At 36.9% G+C, this 14446-nt stretch overlaps 1 protein-coding gene across 7 annotated transcripts in view; it reads left to right on the forward strand.

Annotated features, from left to right (window-relative positions):
- LOC114508028 (gamma-secretase activating protein) overlaps positions 1-14446 on the forward strand; it is an 85617-nt gene that overhangs the window by 38705 nt on the left and 32466 nt on the right. For 6 of the 7 annotated variants that reach the window (XR_004899646.1, XR_004899647.1, XM_028526018.2 and 3 more), the window contains 6 exons: positions 5012-5089; positions 6379-6456; positions 9897-9989; positions 10129-10346; positions 11894-11963; positions 12488-12570. Coding sequence is in view for 5 of the 7 variants with exons in the window: in XM_028526018.2 (XP_028381819.1) it covers positions 5012-5089; positions 6379-6456; positions 9897-9989; positions 10129-10346; positions 11894-11963; positions 12488-12570 (620 nt within the window). In the remaining 2 variants the exon portion in view is untranslated. The remainder of the gene's footprint in view (positions 1-5011; positions 5090-6378; positions 6457-9896; positions 9990-10128; positions 10347-11893; positions 11964-12487; positions 12571-14446) is intronic. The other variant, XM_036010716.1, reaches the window with a different exon arrangement.

Raw genomic sequence — 14446 nt, forward strand, 5'->3', positions numbered from 1 at the left:
GAGCTAGTCTTTATTAATACTATTTGGTGTGGATTTTTGACATTGGAGAAGTACACACATAGTTTTTAAGTAGAATCATGATAAATATTATGAATGAGGGTTACAGGAAGCCATGAGAGAATATAATGGGGCGTTAATGGAAGCTGTTCCAGTTCAGCCAGTCCATCTCTGTTTCTCCCTCTTTCCAGGACTTCCTGTCCTGTCCTATCCTTAGTCCTGAAATGTGCTCCCTTTCCCATCTCACTCCTTCATAATTCATCCCTTTTTTTCTGTTCATCTGCCCTCAGCCACATGAGTCCCTTGATAACCCAGTGCTGGAGAGTTTAGGAGAGGATGTGATATTACATGTAGCACTTGAAGGATGTATATGAACTAAGAACAGTGGGACTGAAGTTGAGAAAACACAGGGGAGAGTATGCAAGAGAAAGCCTAAGAGGTAGGCAGGGACCAGGTGGTGTAAGGCCTTGTAGACCATGGGAAGAGTTTAGGTTTCATCCTAAGAGTAATGGGAAGTCATTAAAGGCTTTTTTGTTCTTATTGTAATATTTTATTTTGAGAATGTTCAAGCATACAGAAGAATTCAAGGTTATAATGAATATCCATGTGCCTTTTCCTTAAACAGTTGTATCATTTACAGTATTTGCTTCATCATTCTCCCCATATATAGGTTCCATTTTCTTCCTTTTGACTAACCCTTTTAAAAGTAAGTTGTAGACATCATGACAAGTTACCACTAAATAATTCATCCTGTATCTCCTTAGGTTAAGGATACTCTTTTATATAAACCTCAGTACCATTATCACTGAAAGAAGTTAATTAGTAAACTATTTTACATTCAGATTTTCACAATTATTTTAAAATATATGTGTATGTAGATACGTGTATGCATATAAATAAATATTATGTATATATGACACTTAAAGTCAGAATCCCATCAAGATTTGTGTATTATATTCAGTCATGTCTTTGTAGTAGCTTTTGGTGTAGACCAATTCCCACCTCCTGTCCTCTGCCCTTTTCTTTCTTTTCACAGAATTGACCTTTTGAAGAGTCCACGCCACTTGCCTTATGCAATGGCCCATATTCTGGATTTGTCTAAGTGTTTTCTGGTGGAGTTATTTAACTTTTCCTTCTATTTTCTACATCTCCTATAAACTGGAATTTAGTCCTAAAGGGATTGTTAGATTTAGGTTAAACATTTTTGGTAGGAATACTTCATGGGTGACATTGTAAACTTCATTTGCACCTGATCAGGAGGCATATAATGTCAGGATGTCCTAATATTTGTGACTAAGTGGTAACCACTGTCTGCCCCCCTTATAAAGGTACACTTCAAACTTTGCATTAGTAATCTGTGAAGTGATAGTTTGGCATCATGTGAGTATCCTATTCCTTAATGACTTCTCACCTGTCGGTTTTAGGATTCACTGATACTTTTTCGTGGAAGTGTTTTAAGTGTGCAGTGACATGGTTAGACGTGTAGTTTTAGAAGATCACTGTGGCTGCTGTGTGAAGAATGAGTTGGAGGCAGCAAAAGAAAGAACAGGGAGATGAGACGTTAGGACGAGTTTGTAGTGGTGCATTTGAGATGAAGGTGCTTACACTGTAGGATGCACAGTAAAGGTAGAGAGAACTGGGTGGGTTTGAGATGCGTTTTGGAGGTGGAACTGAGAAGACTTGCTATAAATTAGATGGAGAGGAATGGTGTTCAGATTTCTGGCATAAGCAAACAGGTGAACAGTGGTGCCATTTACTGACATATAGCATCCTTTTGTCTTTTATTCTATGATGATTTTATTCCTTTTCATTTTATTCCTATAGGAATGTCTCAAATATTAGCAGCCACAATTTATAAATAGGCTGCCCATGACATATCTTATTTAATAAAATGCTAGGTTTATCTGGCATGAGATGTGAAAGAGTCTGTTTTTCCTTTCTCAGGAGCATCTGGGAGAGTAGAAAATGAGCCTTGCTCTTCACAGTCAGCTTCAAAATAGAAAAAGTAAGCTTGTTTCAAGTGGGCTGCTTCCAGGTTTGAGCTGACACGTGACAGGGAAGTAACCTTATTTTGTTTTTTGACTAATAAATTGTCAGTTCATGTGTTTTCCAAATTACTTTTCAAAAGTGATTTTTTTTACCTTTGTGGTTAAACAAAGAAACAAAAAACTTTCAGTGAAGTAGGAATAGAGAAGGGAGCGACTCATCTACTCCCTATGTGGCTCCCTCTCTAACAGCTTCATTTTCCAGAAAACATGGTTCATGAAAGGAATGCCAGTGGACTCAGGGCCTCATACAAACTCAACTTATTTTCACTGTTTACATCAATGGTGACGCTATAATAATATTTGATGTTTACTTGTCACATATTTGTCATTGGGAGCTTTACTTCTTACATCTTGGAAGATGTTTGTAACGAAACGAAATCTGAGAGCTTCCAAGGAACTGGAGATTAAAACTTGGATGATAGGGGGCGCCTGGGAGTTGATGGTGGGCCAAGGTGCTGCTGCTGTTGTCAGGCCATGCATGTGCTACGATTGGGAGTTCAGACAGATTTTTCTAATAAATCTTTTACGGTAGGAGGGAAATCAGAGACTCCCTGAAGCACTGAAGGAAAGGAAACACTCATTCCTGTCTTGGCTGATAGTTACCCTTGATGGTGGACTGAAAGAGCACTCTTGTGTGTTCTAAGTCAATGGCCATAATTCTTCTTCTTTTTTAAAAGATTTTATTTATTTATTTTTAGAGAGAGGGGAAGGGAAGGAGAGAGGGAGAGAAACATCAGTGTGTGGTTGCCTCCCCCGCTCCCCCTGCTGGGGACCTGGTCTGCAACCCAGGCATGTGCCCTGGCTGGGAATTGAAACAGCAGGCCAAAATTCAGTCCACTGAGCCACACCAGCCAGGGCCAGTGGCTGTAATTCTTTTTTGTGCACCACCTACTAGGAGGTAGTAGGGGTGAAAAGTGTAAATTCTCCTTCCTGTTCATATAATTATGAGTTGCCCCTCACAAGTTCCCAGAATTAGGCCTGTGTTTTAGCATTTCATAGAGCCTTTTACAATGAGATAATTTCCCTTGGAAAACTTTGTCCATAATAGCTTTCATTGTCCAAATGGTTTCCTGAAGCCTAGCCAACTTTGAGATATTATCTTCATCATTGATGAATATTTATTAAACATCTCTGGATACCCCATTAAGAGCATGCTTTATTTTTCAAACTGTGACTTTCCTCAACTTGTAAATAGCAAAATTATTCTGGAATAGTAATAGCAGGTAACCTTTATCTCACTTAATTCTCACATAATAACCATTTGAAGTAGGTTGTATATTTTAGGAAGTTAGGCTTAGAGAATTTAATTAATTTGCCTCAGGCAATTTTAGAAAATACTGATGCCTAAGTCTCACCCCCAAAGAGTCTGATTCAGTTCATCTAGGGTGGAGCCTGGCCAACTGTGAGCCCAGGTAAGGTTAATACACTTTTAGAGTTGAGAACCACTGCTCCAGAGCTGTGCTGTCCCATATGGTAGCCATTAGCCACATGTGGCTAAAATATAAGTTGATTAAAATGAAAAAGGAGTTCCTTAGTCACACTAGCCACTTTTAAAGTATGGCTATTGGCTCCCATATTGGTAGCACAGATCTAGAACATTTACATTATCAGAGAAAATTCAACGAATGGGGTAGCTTTTTGGTGCTTGTTGCATGCCCCATTTCACTTTGCTGTATTTATTTTCTTTTGGGTTTGGGATGGGGAGCTAAGCCACAACCTATTTGGAACTCTTTGCTTATGAGACTGAATATGGCTCTTAGAGTATGTAATTAGGTACGTTTATTCTATATCTTTAACTTTCTTCAAAAAGAGGAAAACAGTAACCTTTATTCTCTAAAGGATGGTGTGTGGAGGATTTTTGCTAGAGTAGAGGTTGTGATCTTCCTTATACGCAGCAATAAACACTTCATGTTTATTCCTCAGGAGAGGTTCCTAAATAAACTCTTAGTGGATCAACAGTGTGACTCTATTCAAAACTATTTTTCAGAGAGTTTGTACTAGTTCACTCTTTTACCACTATGATTTGAGAATGTTTTTTCTACTGTTCCCTTGACAGAATTGATTTTCATTTTTTTAATTTAATTAATTTGAAAGGAAAAATCTTGTGCCTTCTTTTAATTTTTATTTCTCTATTATTAGAGAGGCTGAAGTTTTACCTATGTTGACTAAACTTTTCTTTCTCCTTGTGATCATGGGACATAAAAGGACAGGATAAACCAGTTGTTTTTTGCTGGTGTTGTTTCCTGTGTGAAAATAGTCAAAGTGCCACATGAGGCTTTTGTACCTCTTATAATTATTATTTTTGTTTATGCTTTACTATAGCATTACCTTTACTCATTGTGAGTCTACTATAATTTTAAAGAAAAGTTATATAATTGTTTACTCAATAGCCATAACAGTAATTTTATATCTAACAGAATTGTTATTATTTTTATCTGATAAAATTATTATTTTCTGTTTAAGGTAGTATAATAAAATGTACTTCTAACAATGTATTCCTGTCTTAAATGTCCTTAAAAATAGTCACAGTTTGCCTTTTATTCTAGATGAATAAAAAGACTGAAAACTTTCTGTAATGAGAAGACACATTTTTGATAAACCAGGGTCTATAGGTGTCAGTAATGACTGGAAGGCAAGCTGGATCAGAGGGCAGGGCAGTACATGTGTATTAGGAGAATCTCATGAAACTGCAAACCTCTCTAGTCTCCCCTGATTTCATACACAGGAGTGTGTCTTTACTCATTTTCCTTCCCTTTGTAGCCCACCACAATATACTGCTTATAGTGTGTGCTGAGTAATGCTTGAATTGAATTTCTCAACAACTTGTTAATAGACCACTTCTAGAATTTGGGAATAATCTATGAGGTAAATTGAAGCAAGACATCTAAAGGAATACAAGTAAGGTTAAGTGGTTTAGGAATCTTTTTGTTTGTTTGTGATTCTATTAAATACCTTCTTACTTCTAGGAAGTTTGTGTGTGTGTTACAGCCCGAAGTTCGTCTCTTGGGAACAAATCACGTATTCAGTGTTTTACTTTCATAAAGGTACTTTTCATTTACTTTGTATGTTACCTTTACATAGTCACTTTTTCCAAATAGTAGCAAATTTCACAGATTTTAATATTATTAAGTACATTCTATACCTGTATATCTATATAATAAATGTTTTCTGAAGAAATTTGCTAGTGATGAATATTAAGTTAGCTAAATATTTTTATATATCATATACTTGTTGTCCTGGCCTATATCTTTTTCTAGACCTATAGATCAATATTAATGAGCATTTTTGCCCAAAGTGTGTTTGTTTGCTGTCTTTTATTACTACTGATTGCCAAGTGTCAATAGATTTAACTTACAAAGATACCTAAGGTTTTAGTTAAAATCTTTCATGATCTCAGACTTTATCAGTTCTTAGACCTAAGATATGTTTATTTCCAGCCTGGGGAGCAGGAGGAAAGTGTCCAAACTTTTTCAATTCCGTAGTTGGTCACAGTGTGTCCTTTAATAGTTTTAGTCTGAACCATGCTATGGAGTATTAATGTTGCTTATTTAGTTCCTTAAACAGTGGTATTTATGTAGTATATACTGTGAGTGAAGTTAAAATTTTTTAAAGATGGATTTTTTTTTCCAAATTGAAAAAATTTTATGTCAGGTCACACCAATTTATTATTCTGTAAGTGAGCCTACTATTTCCTTCACAAGTTAGAAGTCAAAGTAAAAAAACTTCAATAACTTAAACTCAATAATGCAGAAAATAAAAGTAACTTAGGAACTAGACATATATACATAATTTAATAGTTAAGTGTGGTATGTTGTGGAAAATTTTCACACATTTTTCTAATGCTTAGTGATGAAAACCAGTAAATAAAACTTTTCTGAAGATGAATAGGAGTTACAGAAGTGGAGAGTGACGCCTAATACACTGAGTTGAGTAGGTAGTCAAACACCCTTTCTAACTCAAAGTGGTATTATGAAAATGACTCGGAGAAGTCCCCCAGGCTCTTAATGACTTCAAGAGTGTGAGCCACCCAGCCTCCTCCCTCTCTTGGAACCTTCCTTTGGATTGTCTCCTTCCAGCACAACCTACCTGTTAAGGTCTAAGATTGTACCTAAGCCCAGAACATCTGGAATGTGACTGTGCTCAGGTCGTCCACCCTTAAGGCCAGCTTTTGGAGAATGATGAGGAACCATGAAATCTAGAAGTCAAAGATGTTTGCTCTTTCAGTGTCACAGGTGCTAAGTGTTGAGAGTACTACATAGAGTCACTGCTTTAAGTGGATGACCAGCTCTTTGTTTCTTAACATGCTTTGTCTGGCTTTGTGTTCTCTCCACAGGCTACAGCAAGACCTTCACTGCTGCTCTTGGGAGTGTTCACTCACCGGTGACAAAGGGCATTACTTTTCTTAACCTTGGTGAGTGAGAGAGGCATCTCTCTGATCCTTTCTTCCAGTACATGATATCCTCAGCCTTCTATATCTCATTTCTTTTTCTGTGCAACCCATTTTCACATGCCTCTTTGGGTCTTGGATTGCAATGACAATCACTGACCTTTGTGAAGCCTGATAGGTGAAGGTTTTCTCTGGAAACAACCTCCCACCTGCCCCCACCAACTCCATCAGCCTTGATGGGGGTCTGGGGTGAGGAATGCATTTCTCTTTTTAGAGAACCTGCGCTGTGAACTTCTTATGTTCTTAGCAGCAATCATAAAAGTCATTTCGTTAGTATAAAAATGATGAGAATGAATGAGATGTTTCCTAAAAGCCTATGAGAAATAACGCATGATGTTGGCCCTTGATTCTAGAGAGGACAAAGGCATTTGGGAAATTGCCCATTCCCTTTTGCTAATTGTTGAAAGCTTCCAAGTCCCACAAATGATTTACGGATCAGCTTGAGTGAGTTGTTTTTCACTGAGTAAATATGGTAAAGGGAACTTGAGTTGCGTGAAGAGAATGTGTGAAGAAAATAAAGAAGGGGTTTATTGTATCTCTCTACTGAAAGGGGCTTTCCCACGCTGACTGGGACGTGGGACACGAAGAGTTTACCACAGGCTGAATAACAGAACTGTTGCTTGCCTACATGTGGGACATGGCACAACATTTAAAAAGGAGAAGCAACTGTTGTGACAAAGGTTTGGGAAGGTGTGATGTGAGGTAATTGGGCAAAGTGAGAACCAAAATGATAAGAATGTTTATAAAAAGATTTTTATTTTGAAGAATACTATTGGTGAGGTAAGATGTCTTATGCTACGTGGGCCAGTATGTGGCAGATTTTATCATGAGCTCTGATGGTGGAAAATGGCCTTAGGCAAGCCTGGTGCGACTGCTTCCTGTGGTAACAGATAGATGCAAGATTTCTTGGGACTTTATTCTTATCAGTACCGATCTCAAGAGTGATGTGGGAAACTTTCCACTAAAAAAACAGTATTTTGTGAGGTCAAAGGTATCCTTCCTCGTTTTTTAAGCCTGGGGAATGATTTTTGAAGGGCAGGCATGGTTTAATCTGTGGTCTTCAGAATGTGGAGAAGGCAGAAATGTGAGAGCTTTGTGAAAACAGGCTCTTACACACAGGTCGTCTTTCCTTCTTAGACACATTTTGTAGGCACAAAATTGTACCTAATTAAAATCATTCTAGAGGTAATTTTTATGCCAACAATAATCCTTTTTTGAGTGATATAATTTTTTGCTATTAATTTCCTGCAATTTCCCTAAATTGCCACTCTGTTAAAAGTGTCTTATATTAACTGAAGCATTTTTTTTAGATTTTATTTATTTATTTTTGGAGAGGGAAGGGAGGGAGATAGAGAGAGAGAGAGAAACATCAATTTGTGGTTGCTGGGGGTTATGGCCTGCAACCCAGGAATGTACCCTGGCTGGGAATTGAACCTGCAACACTTTGGTTCACAAGCCCGCGCTCAATCCACTGAGCTATGCCAGCCAGGGCTTAACTGAAGCATTTTTAAAAACAGAGGGTTATTTTGGAAAATTTTAATGAACTCTCAAGCACCACTATATAAGAAAGATATGTTTGTAAATAAAAATCTTCCATTAAAAAATGAATACCATATGCTATTTTATTTAAGTTATCTTTATTATTACAATAATTTTGCTTGGTGATGGTAATGAAACCAAGGCTAAGAAAGGCTGAGATGTGTGCCTGGCTTCTTTCAGTGTCTCTTATCAGGCACACTATTTTAGTTTCTTATTTCTCCTGTAACCAATGTCTATAAATTTAGGGCTTAAAACAACATAAATGTTCTCCTGTGGTTCTGAAGGAGTCTTGAGGAGCTAAAATCAACATGTGGCCAGAAATGGCTCTCCCTGGAGATGCCAGGGAAAAAAGGGTTCTTTGCTCCCACTGGCATTTCTTGGCTTGTGATCACATCACTGCAAGCTCTTTCGTCATATGCTTTTCTGTAGTCAAACCTCCTCATATAAAAACATTTGTGATCAGATTGGGTCCACTGGATAATCAAGAATGCTGTTCCCATCTCAAGATCCTTAATCACACCTGCAAGGTCCCTTTTATTACTCAAGGTAACGTTTTCATAGGCTCTGGTGATGAGCACAGGAATATCTTTGGAGGCCATCATTCATCTTACCACAGATACTATTGACATTTTTGGTGAGACAATAATTCTTTGTGTGAGACCACACTGAGAGATTTAATATCCTTTGAGCCCACTCATCAAATGGCATTAGGAATCCCCCTCCACTCCAATGATTATGACAACCTAAAACACTTTCATGTATTTCCAAATGTCCCCTCTCCCAGGGACATAGTACCATCCTAATTAATTGGTTAACCTAGGTCATTTGATGCCCAAACCCTTACCTCTGTGCCCTACTATATTATTATTTGTGTTTTTCTACTCCAGGTTTGCTATAATTATATTATTGTGACCATTTGTGCTAAGTAGTTTAACATCACTTGCTCCATGGTGACTGGTTAGAGTATTACATCCTTTTTACTTTGCACAGAATGCCTTCTATATAAATGACTAGCATATATTTCTTTGCTTCTTTGGAAAATAGGATTCCAGCTGGCTTACTTATAATCTAAATGTTTCATCTGTATGAAATTCACTACGATCATGTGAATTTCTGTTTTCCTAAGATCCTAGAAAAATTATTGGTACTTTTACCCTCTCATTCTCCAGAAATTTGTTTTTACACCTTAGTTCATTCTATGTACAAATTTTCTTGGTACAAAAATATCTAGCGCAGGGACCATGAAGGTGTGAATCCTAGGCAGCTAGATATGCAAGGAAACAAATTAGTACTTCATATCGTGTCAGAATGCCTGCAGAGGTTATTTTGATAAACATCAATTTAAAAGTTGTCTAAACAAAATGATGATGATGATGAGAGTAATGATGGTGATAGTAATAAGAATGACTCTGATGACAAGGATGAGTGGATACACACAAGAGACTAAATTATATAGAGCCTCCCCACCCTGGAAGAAACCGTGAAGGAAATTCCCATTATAAACTATTCCCAGATTATCAGATTAATGACTAATTCATGTGGCTTAATGTTTTCTATTCTAGTTTGCTTCCAGAGATCATTTAGATTCACATAAAGCCACAATTCACTTAGAAACAAAACTTACAGATTAAATTAAGATAACCAGGGCTAAATGTCTGGGTAAATTAACCACAAAAGAAGTAAATGAGATCTGGCTAGTAAGATGAATGCACCAACATCAGACAGCTTATTATCACATTAAAAGTTGGTCAAAACTTTTGTGTTTTAAGACATTAAAGGAAAAATAGGGATAATGTGAAGTTCTGGGCTTTGTACCTGTACAGCTCTTACCACATACCGGTGATTGAAATCTTTTTCTTCTACAGAATATTACATAGCTGTTTACTTACCTGGTCATTTCTTTCATCTCCTTAACATTCAACATCCAGACCTGATCTGCCACAGTCTGTTCTTGACAGGTATGGCTGTAGTTTTTCCCTCATCACATGGTCCATTTGGATTTGTTTTGACTTTAATGGCTATGTTTGGGTGAGAGGGGTTCCTTTTATTTGCCAAATATCTATCTATCTATCTATTTATTTATTTATTTATTCACAGGAAGCAATGACGTGATCAGTATGCTACCTCATAGTCCTTTGCAGTCGCTGTCAGGGTCCCTGGTACTGGACTGGTGTTCTGGAAAGCTCTACAGAGTGTTCCTGAGCCAGTCCTGTTTATTACAGTTCCTGTGGCACCCCCGGCCGGACTGGGAGAAGATGGCCGTGTTGCATTGCCTGCTGTCCTGTGGCCGAGACCCACAGTTCGTGGAATCCAAGGTGCAAACACTGCTTACGTTTACAAATAGGCAAACAGGCAATATCAGATGTATTTATGTAGTGGTTGAACACGGACAGAAGTTATTTTTATTTGTTAAGGATTAATTGAGGTTTATGGTCTCCATCAGGAGTTGAATGTATTTTTCTCTTGTGCCTTTTTTTAATAGATCCCAAGCAGAGCTCATACTGAGTACATTCTGTTCTTTTGACTACTTTCTTTTCAATATTATAAAAAAATGTTTAGCTGCATCAGTAACATTCTAAGGAAGTGCTCAGTAAATAAATTCTCAAATATTTACTTTTTCACTTGTTCTGTATTTGGTGTGTATTGTCAAATGGACTAAAGTCTGGTGGCATGTTTTATTAAAAATTACATTTAAATTTCACATATAGTTTACAAAGTGCTTTTACACCTTCTGTCATTTAATTTTACAGTTATCCTATGAAGTCAGAGACTTAATTGGTACCAACGTGTGGTTGGTTAATTGAATAAAAGATATCTTAAACATTTTATTTTAACCTAAAGCATATAAATGTACGTTTATTCACTCATCTTCTGATGTAAATTAAAGTCCTATATTTGAATGTCAGCTAATTGAAGTTCAAAATCATTTGTCTTACACTATACCACTAGTAATGTATTATCTCTTATTTCCTGTTAATTTCTTTCTTTTCTTGTCCTAAAGAGAGCAGTAATTTCAAAGCAATCTGTGTACATAGACAATTTTTTTCTCAATCTTTTATAGTTGTCTCATGTATACCTAACTTTTTAGGAAGTGTTTTAGAGTCTTTCTAAAGCCTCCAACTTTTGTTGACCAAACAACATTCTTTTTGCACCCATATTCTGATTGTCTATGGTAATAGTTTATTAAATTACCTAATTGTGAAAATAAGTACAATTAACATGAATAGGTTTGGAAAAAAACAAATGTTGGCAGGAGCAGAAACGTGAGAGTCTGCTGTGCTAGGAAAGCTGTATAGTACTTGTAAATTGTAAAGTAGGGACTGAGGGGCTTCATTCCACTAGGAGATGTGGATGGTTTTGGAGACTGATGAGAGAGAGCTGTTGACAGCACAGGGGTTATCCCTCCCTTGAGAGGATAGTACAGTGCTGCTCATAAGGGTTAAATAGTGTGACAATGTTCACCCTGATTACTGAGCGGGAATTCAGACCCAGATCTGCTGCCTCCAGGCTTCGTGGTTTGTTTTCTCCTTTGTCCCACAGCTCTTCCCACTGGTCCTTTGCTAAAATATGGCCTCCTCTAGCAAAAACAAACATTGGTTTGAGGAAGGTTTATTTGGATTCCACCCATGGGCACTTATTTAAAAGGTCTATAAAAAAGGAGCTCATTTCCAAAGGAGCTACTGTTTTACCCATATGGTCTTGCATTATGTATCTTGTAGGTAGTATAGAAGTGAGTATATTCTTAGGCAATTCCAAAATACATGTAGAATTTAGAAGATTTATATATATTTTATACTTCTTTGGTGGTGGGGGCAGGGTGCAGATTTAAATGTTAACAGAATTGTCTTCTTATTTTTTAAAGATTATTCAGTGGATTTCTGAGAACATCTCTGCCTGCTATTCATTTGACCCCATTCAGGAATTTATAATTGGTAGGTGTTGCTCATGTTGCATCCTTAACCCTTTTGCCTGAGGGAAAAACATAAATTGATAATGCCTCAACCTGTCAAAATGCTGGTTGGGAGCTTTCCCCCTCTACTGTAGTCAGCAGCTAATTAAATTTCATTCCCTTGTGGTTTTGTGAGAAGCTGTGGCTGCTCAGAGACTGATGAGATATAAGATATGATTTTGATTCTATAACCTCATCAGTGATTTTGTCCCCATAAACTGTAGCTTTTTAAGCTCAGTTTTGTGTTTGCTGATAAGATACGAAGTAGTATAATGCCATTTGGATAGCTATAAGTGCCAAATAGCATTAAATGCTATTTTTAAAAATTTTTTCTGATCATCAAAAGTAGAACCTGAACATTTTAATCAGTAGACAAAATTATAATGGTTAACATTTGGAGGATGAAAACTTTTGTTGTTTTCTCATTTTGGCAAATTAACAGTGTCCACTGCCTGATTATTAATAAACGAGGTCTATTTTTTTTTTAATTTCCAAAAACCTGCTCAGCTTCTTCATATTGGAGCATATACCCAGAGACAAGTAACATGGATACACTTTTGCCATATTCCTCAGTGCTCACTTGGAATACAGTAAGTTAACATTTTTGTGTGCCTTATGTAATTAAAATTGACTCACAGTTATGAGTCAGATGTAGGCCATCCCTGTTGCAGGGACCAAGGTTGTGATTTTATTTTGATTTTGACTGATAAGGAACTGAATTGGTGTTTCCTGCCAGAAAAATAATCCTTGCTGTTGGCCAAAGGTATTTATAAAACAGGAGAATTGAGGAGATGGTATAGGATATTTGTCACTCTTCCTACTACTGAGCAGAGCTAAGCCTTTATCATCTTCAAATGGTATTTCAATTTTATTAGCATGTAGAGTAGATTAAAATATTTCCTAGGGTTTCATAAATGAGGAATGCTGGACCACTGCTATTAATCTGACTGTTCTCTTTACTTAGTAGATTGGCACCTTCATGACCTCTTTTTTCAGCCTTACAAAGAAAATATATAACTCTAGAGCTTTATGATCAGTAACAGTCAGTAACCTTAAGCAAACTCACTCATTTAACCTTGTCTTCCTGTTGGTCCAGACTTCCTCCTTTTTAATTAGGAAGTGCTGAGCTAAAGCATTGTTCATTTTCTCTTGAACATGATGCAATAAACTGCACTTTGTTGGATCAGAAAGTGAAAAGCATGTACAGGCATCCCCTGAAAAAGGTTCTGTTTCCTCTCCTTTCAGATTCAGATGTCAGAACTACATGCTTAGTCTTGAGACAGAGGTTCATATCAAGAGGGCATTTAGAAAAATACATTCAACTCAGATAACACAGTCCTAGGAAAAGACATAACAGGATAAATTGTGACACTTCCTGTTTTGTATTTAGACTATTTAAATACTGTCCTTAAAAAAGACATATCAGGTATGTTTGATTAATATGTTTTGATATGCACAATGGTAGTGTTTTCCTAAAGGCCCTTTGTTCTTTGTTTTACTGTTAGAATCATTAAATTTTCATGCCTCACTGTAGGATTATAAGGGGAAAACCTGAGTGTGCTCCTTTTCAGGTTCTCACTGTTTTAAGAACCTTTGTGAACATACATGCAGACTTTGCGGTAATGTGGCAGGAAGTTTGCAGGTTAAACCACCCACTGTCAGGAAATGCACGTCTCAGCTTCCTCCGCGCACCACCCATCCTCGGCCTTGCTGTCCAGCCCTGTCAGCCTCAGCTGTGGGGGCAAGAACAGGACTTCTAGTTCCTAGGGTTGTGTTTCAAGATGGAGGATGCCAGACTGAGAGGCAAGCCTTCTCTTTTGCATTTCTCACGGCTCTGTGTGGCAGAGGAGCTACTGTGGACAAATAAAGTAACATTCATCCTACAAGAAGTACAATCCAAAAAAACCCAAAGTTATAACCGCCTGTGTACTAAGCTTATTTTAGGGTTTACCATGTAGCTTTAAAGTTCTTATGGTTGGAATAGGTTACCTTAAAAGTTTCTTCTAATCCCGAAATTATGTAAATCTATGCTTATCTTTAGCAATGATGCAAATAATTTATTTTTCTTTTTTCTAATCTGCAAATGCCCTTAATGCCACACCCTTAGTAAACACTTGTCACAATAGAAAACATTAATTTCACACTTTTGTGTGGAGGCACACAATATAATTATAATCTGTAAAAATAATTTACAGATTATTTCTGTAAATAATTGAATTGGATTTCAATTATTATACTAGATACTAGAAAATAAGATACTGGAAAATAATCATGTTCTTACACACTGATAATCCTGAGTTATATTGTGCAAACAATTAGCCTTGTTACACCTCTTCTAAGATGTTATTTATAACCTAAAACTATAGTGAAATTATAGTATTGTTTTTTGAAGTGTCTTACATTGTGAAGCACACTGAAGATTCTTATCATAGGCTTTTTATTCTCACGGTGGAGAACTCTGTTGCT

Source organism: Phyllostomus discolor, chromosome 10 (assembly GCF_004126475.2).
Source record: "Phyllostomus discolor isolate MPI-MPIP mPhyDis1 chromosome 10, mPhyDis1.pri.v3, whole genome shotgun sequence".
NCBI classification, from domain to species: domain Eukaryota; kingdom Metazoa; phylum Chordata; class Mammalia; order Chiroptera; family Phyllostomidae; genus Phyllostomus; species Phyllostomus discolor.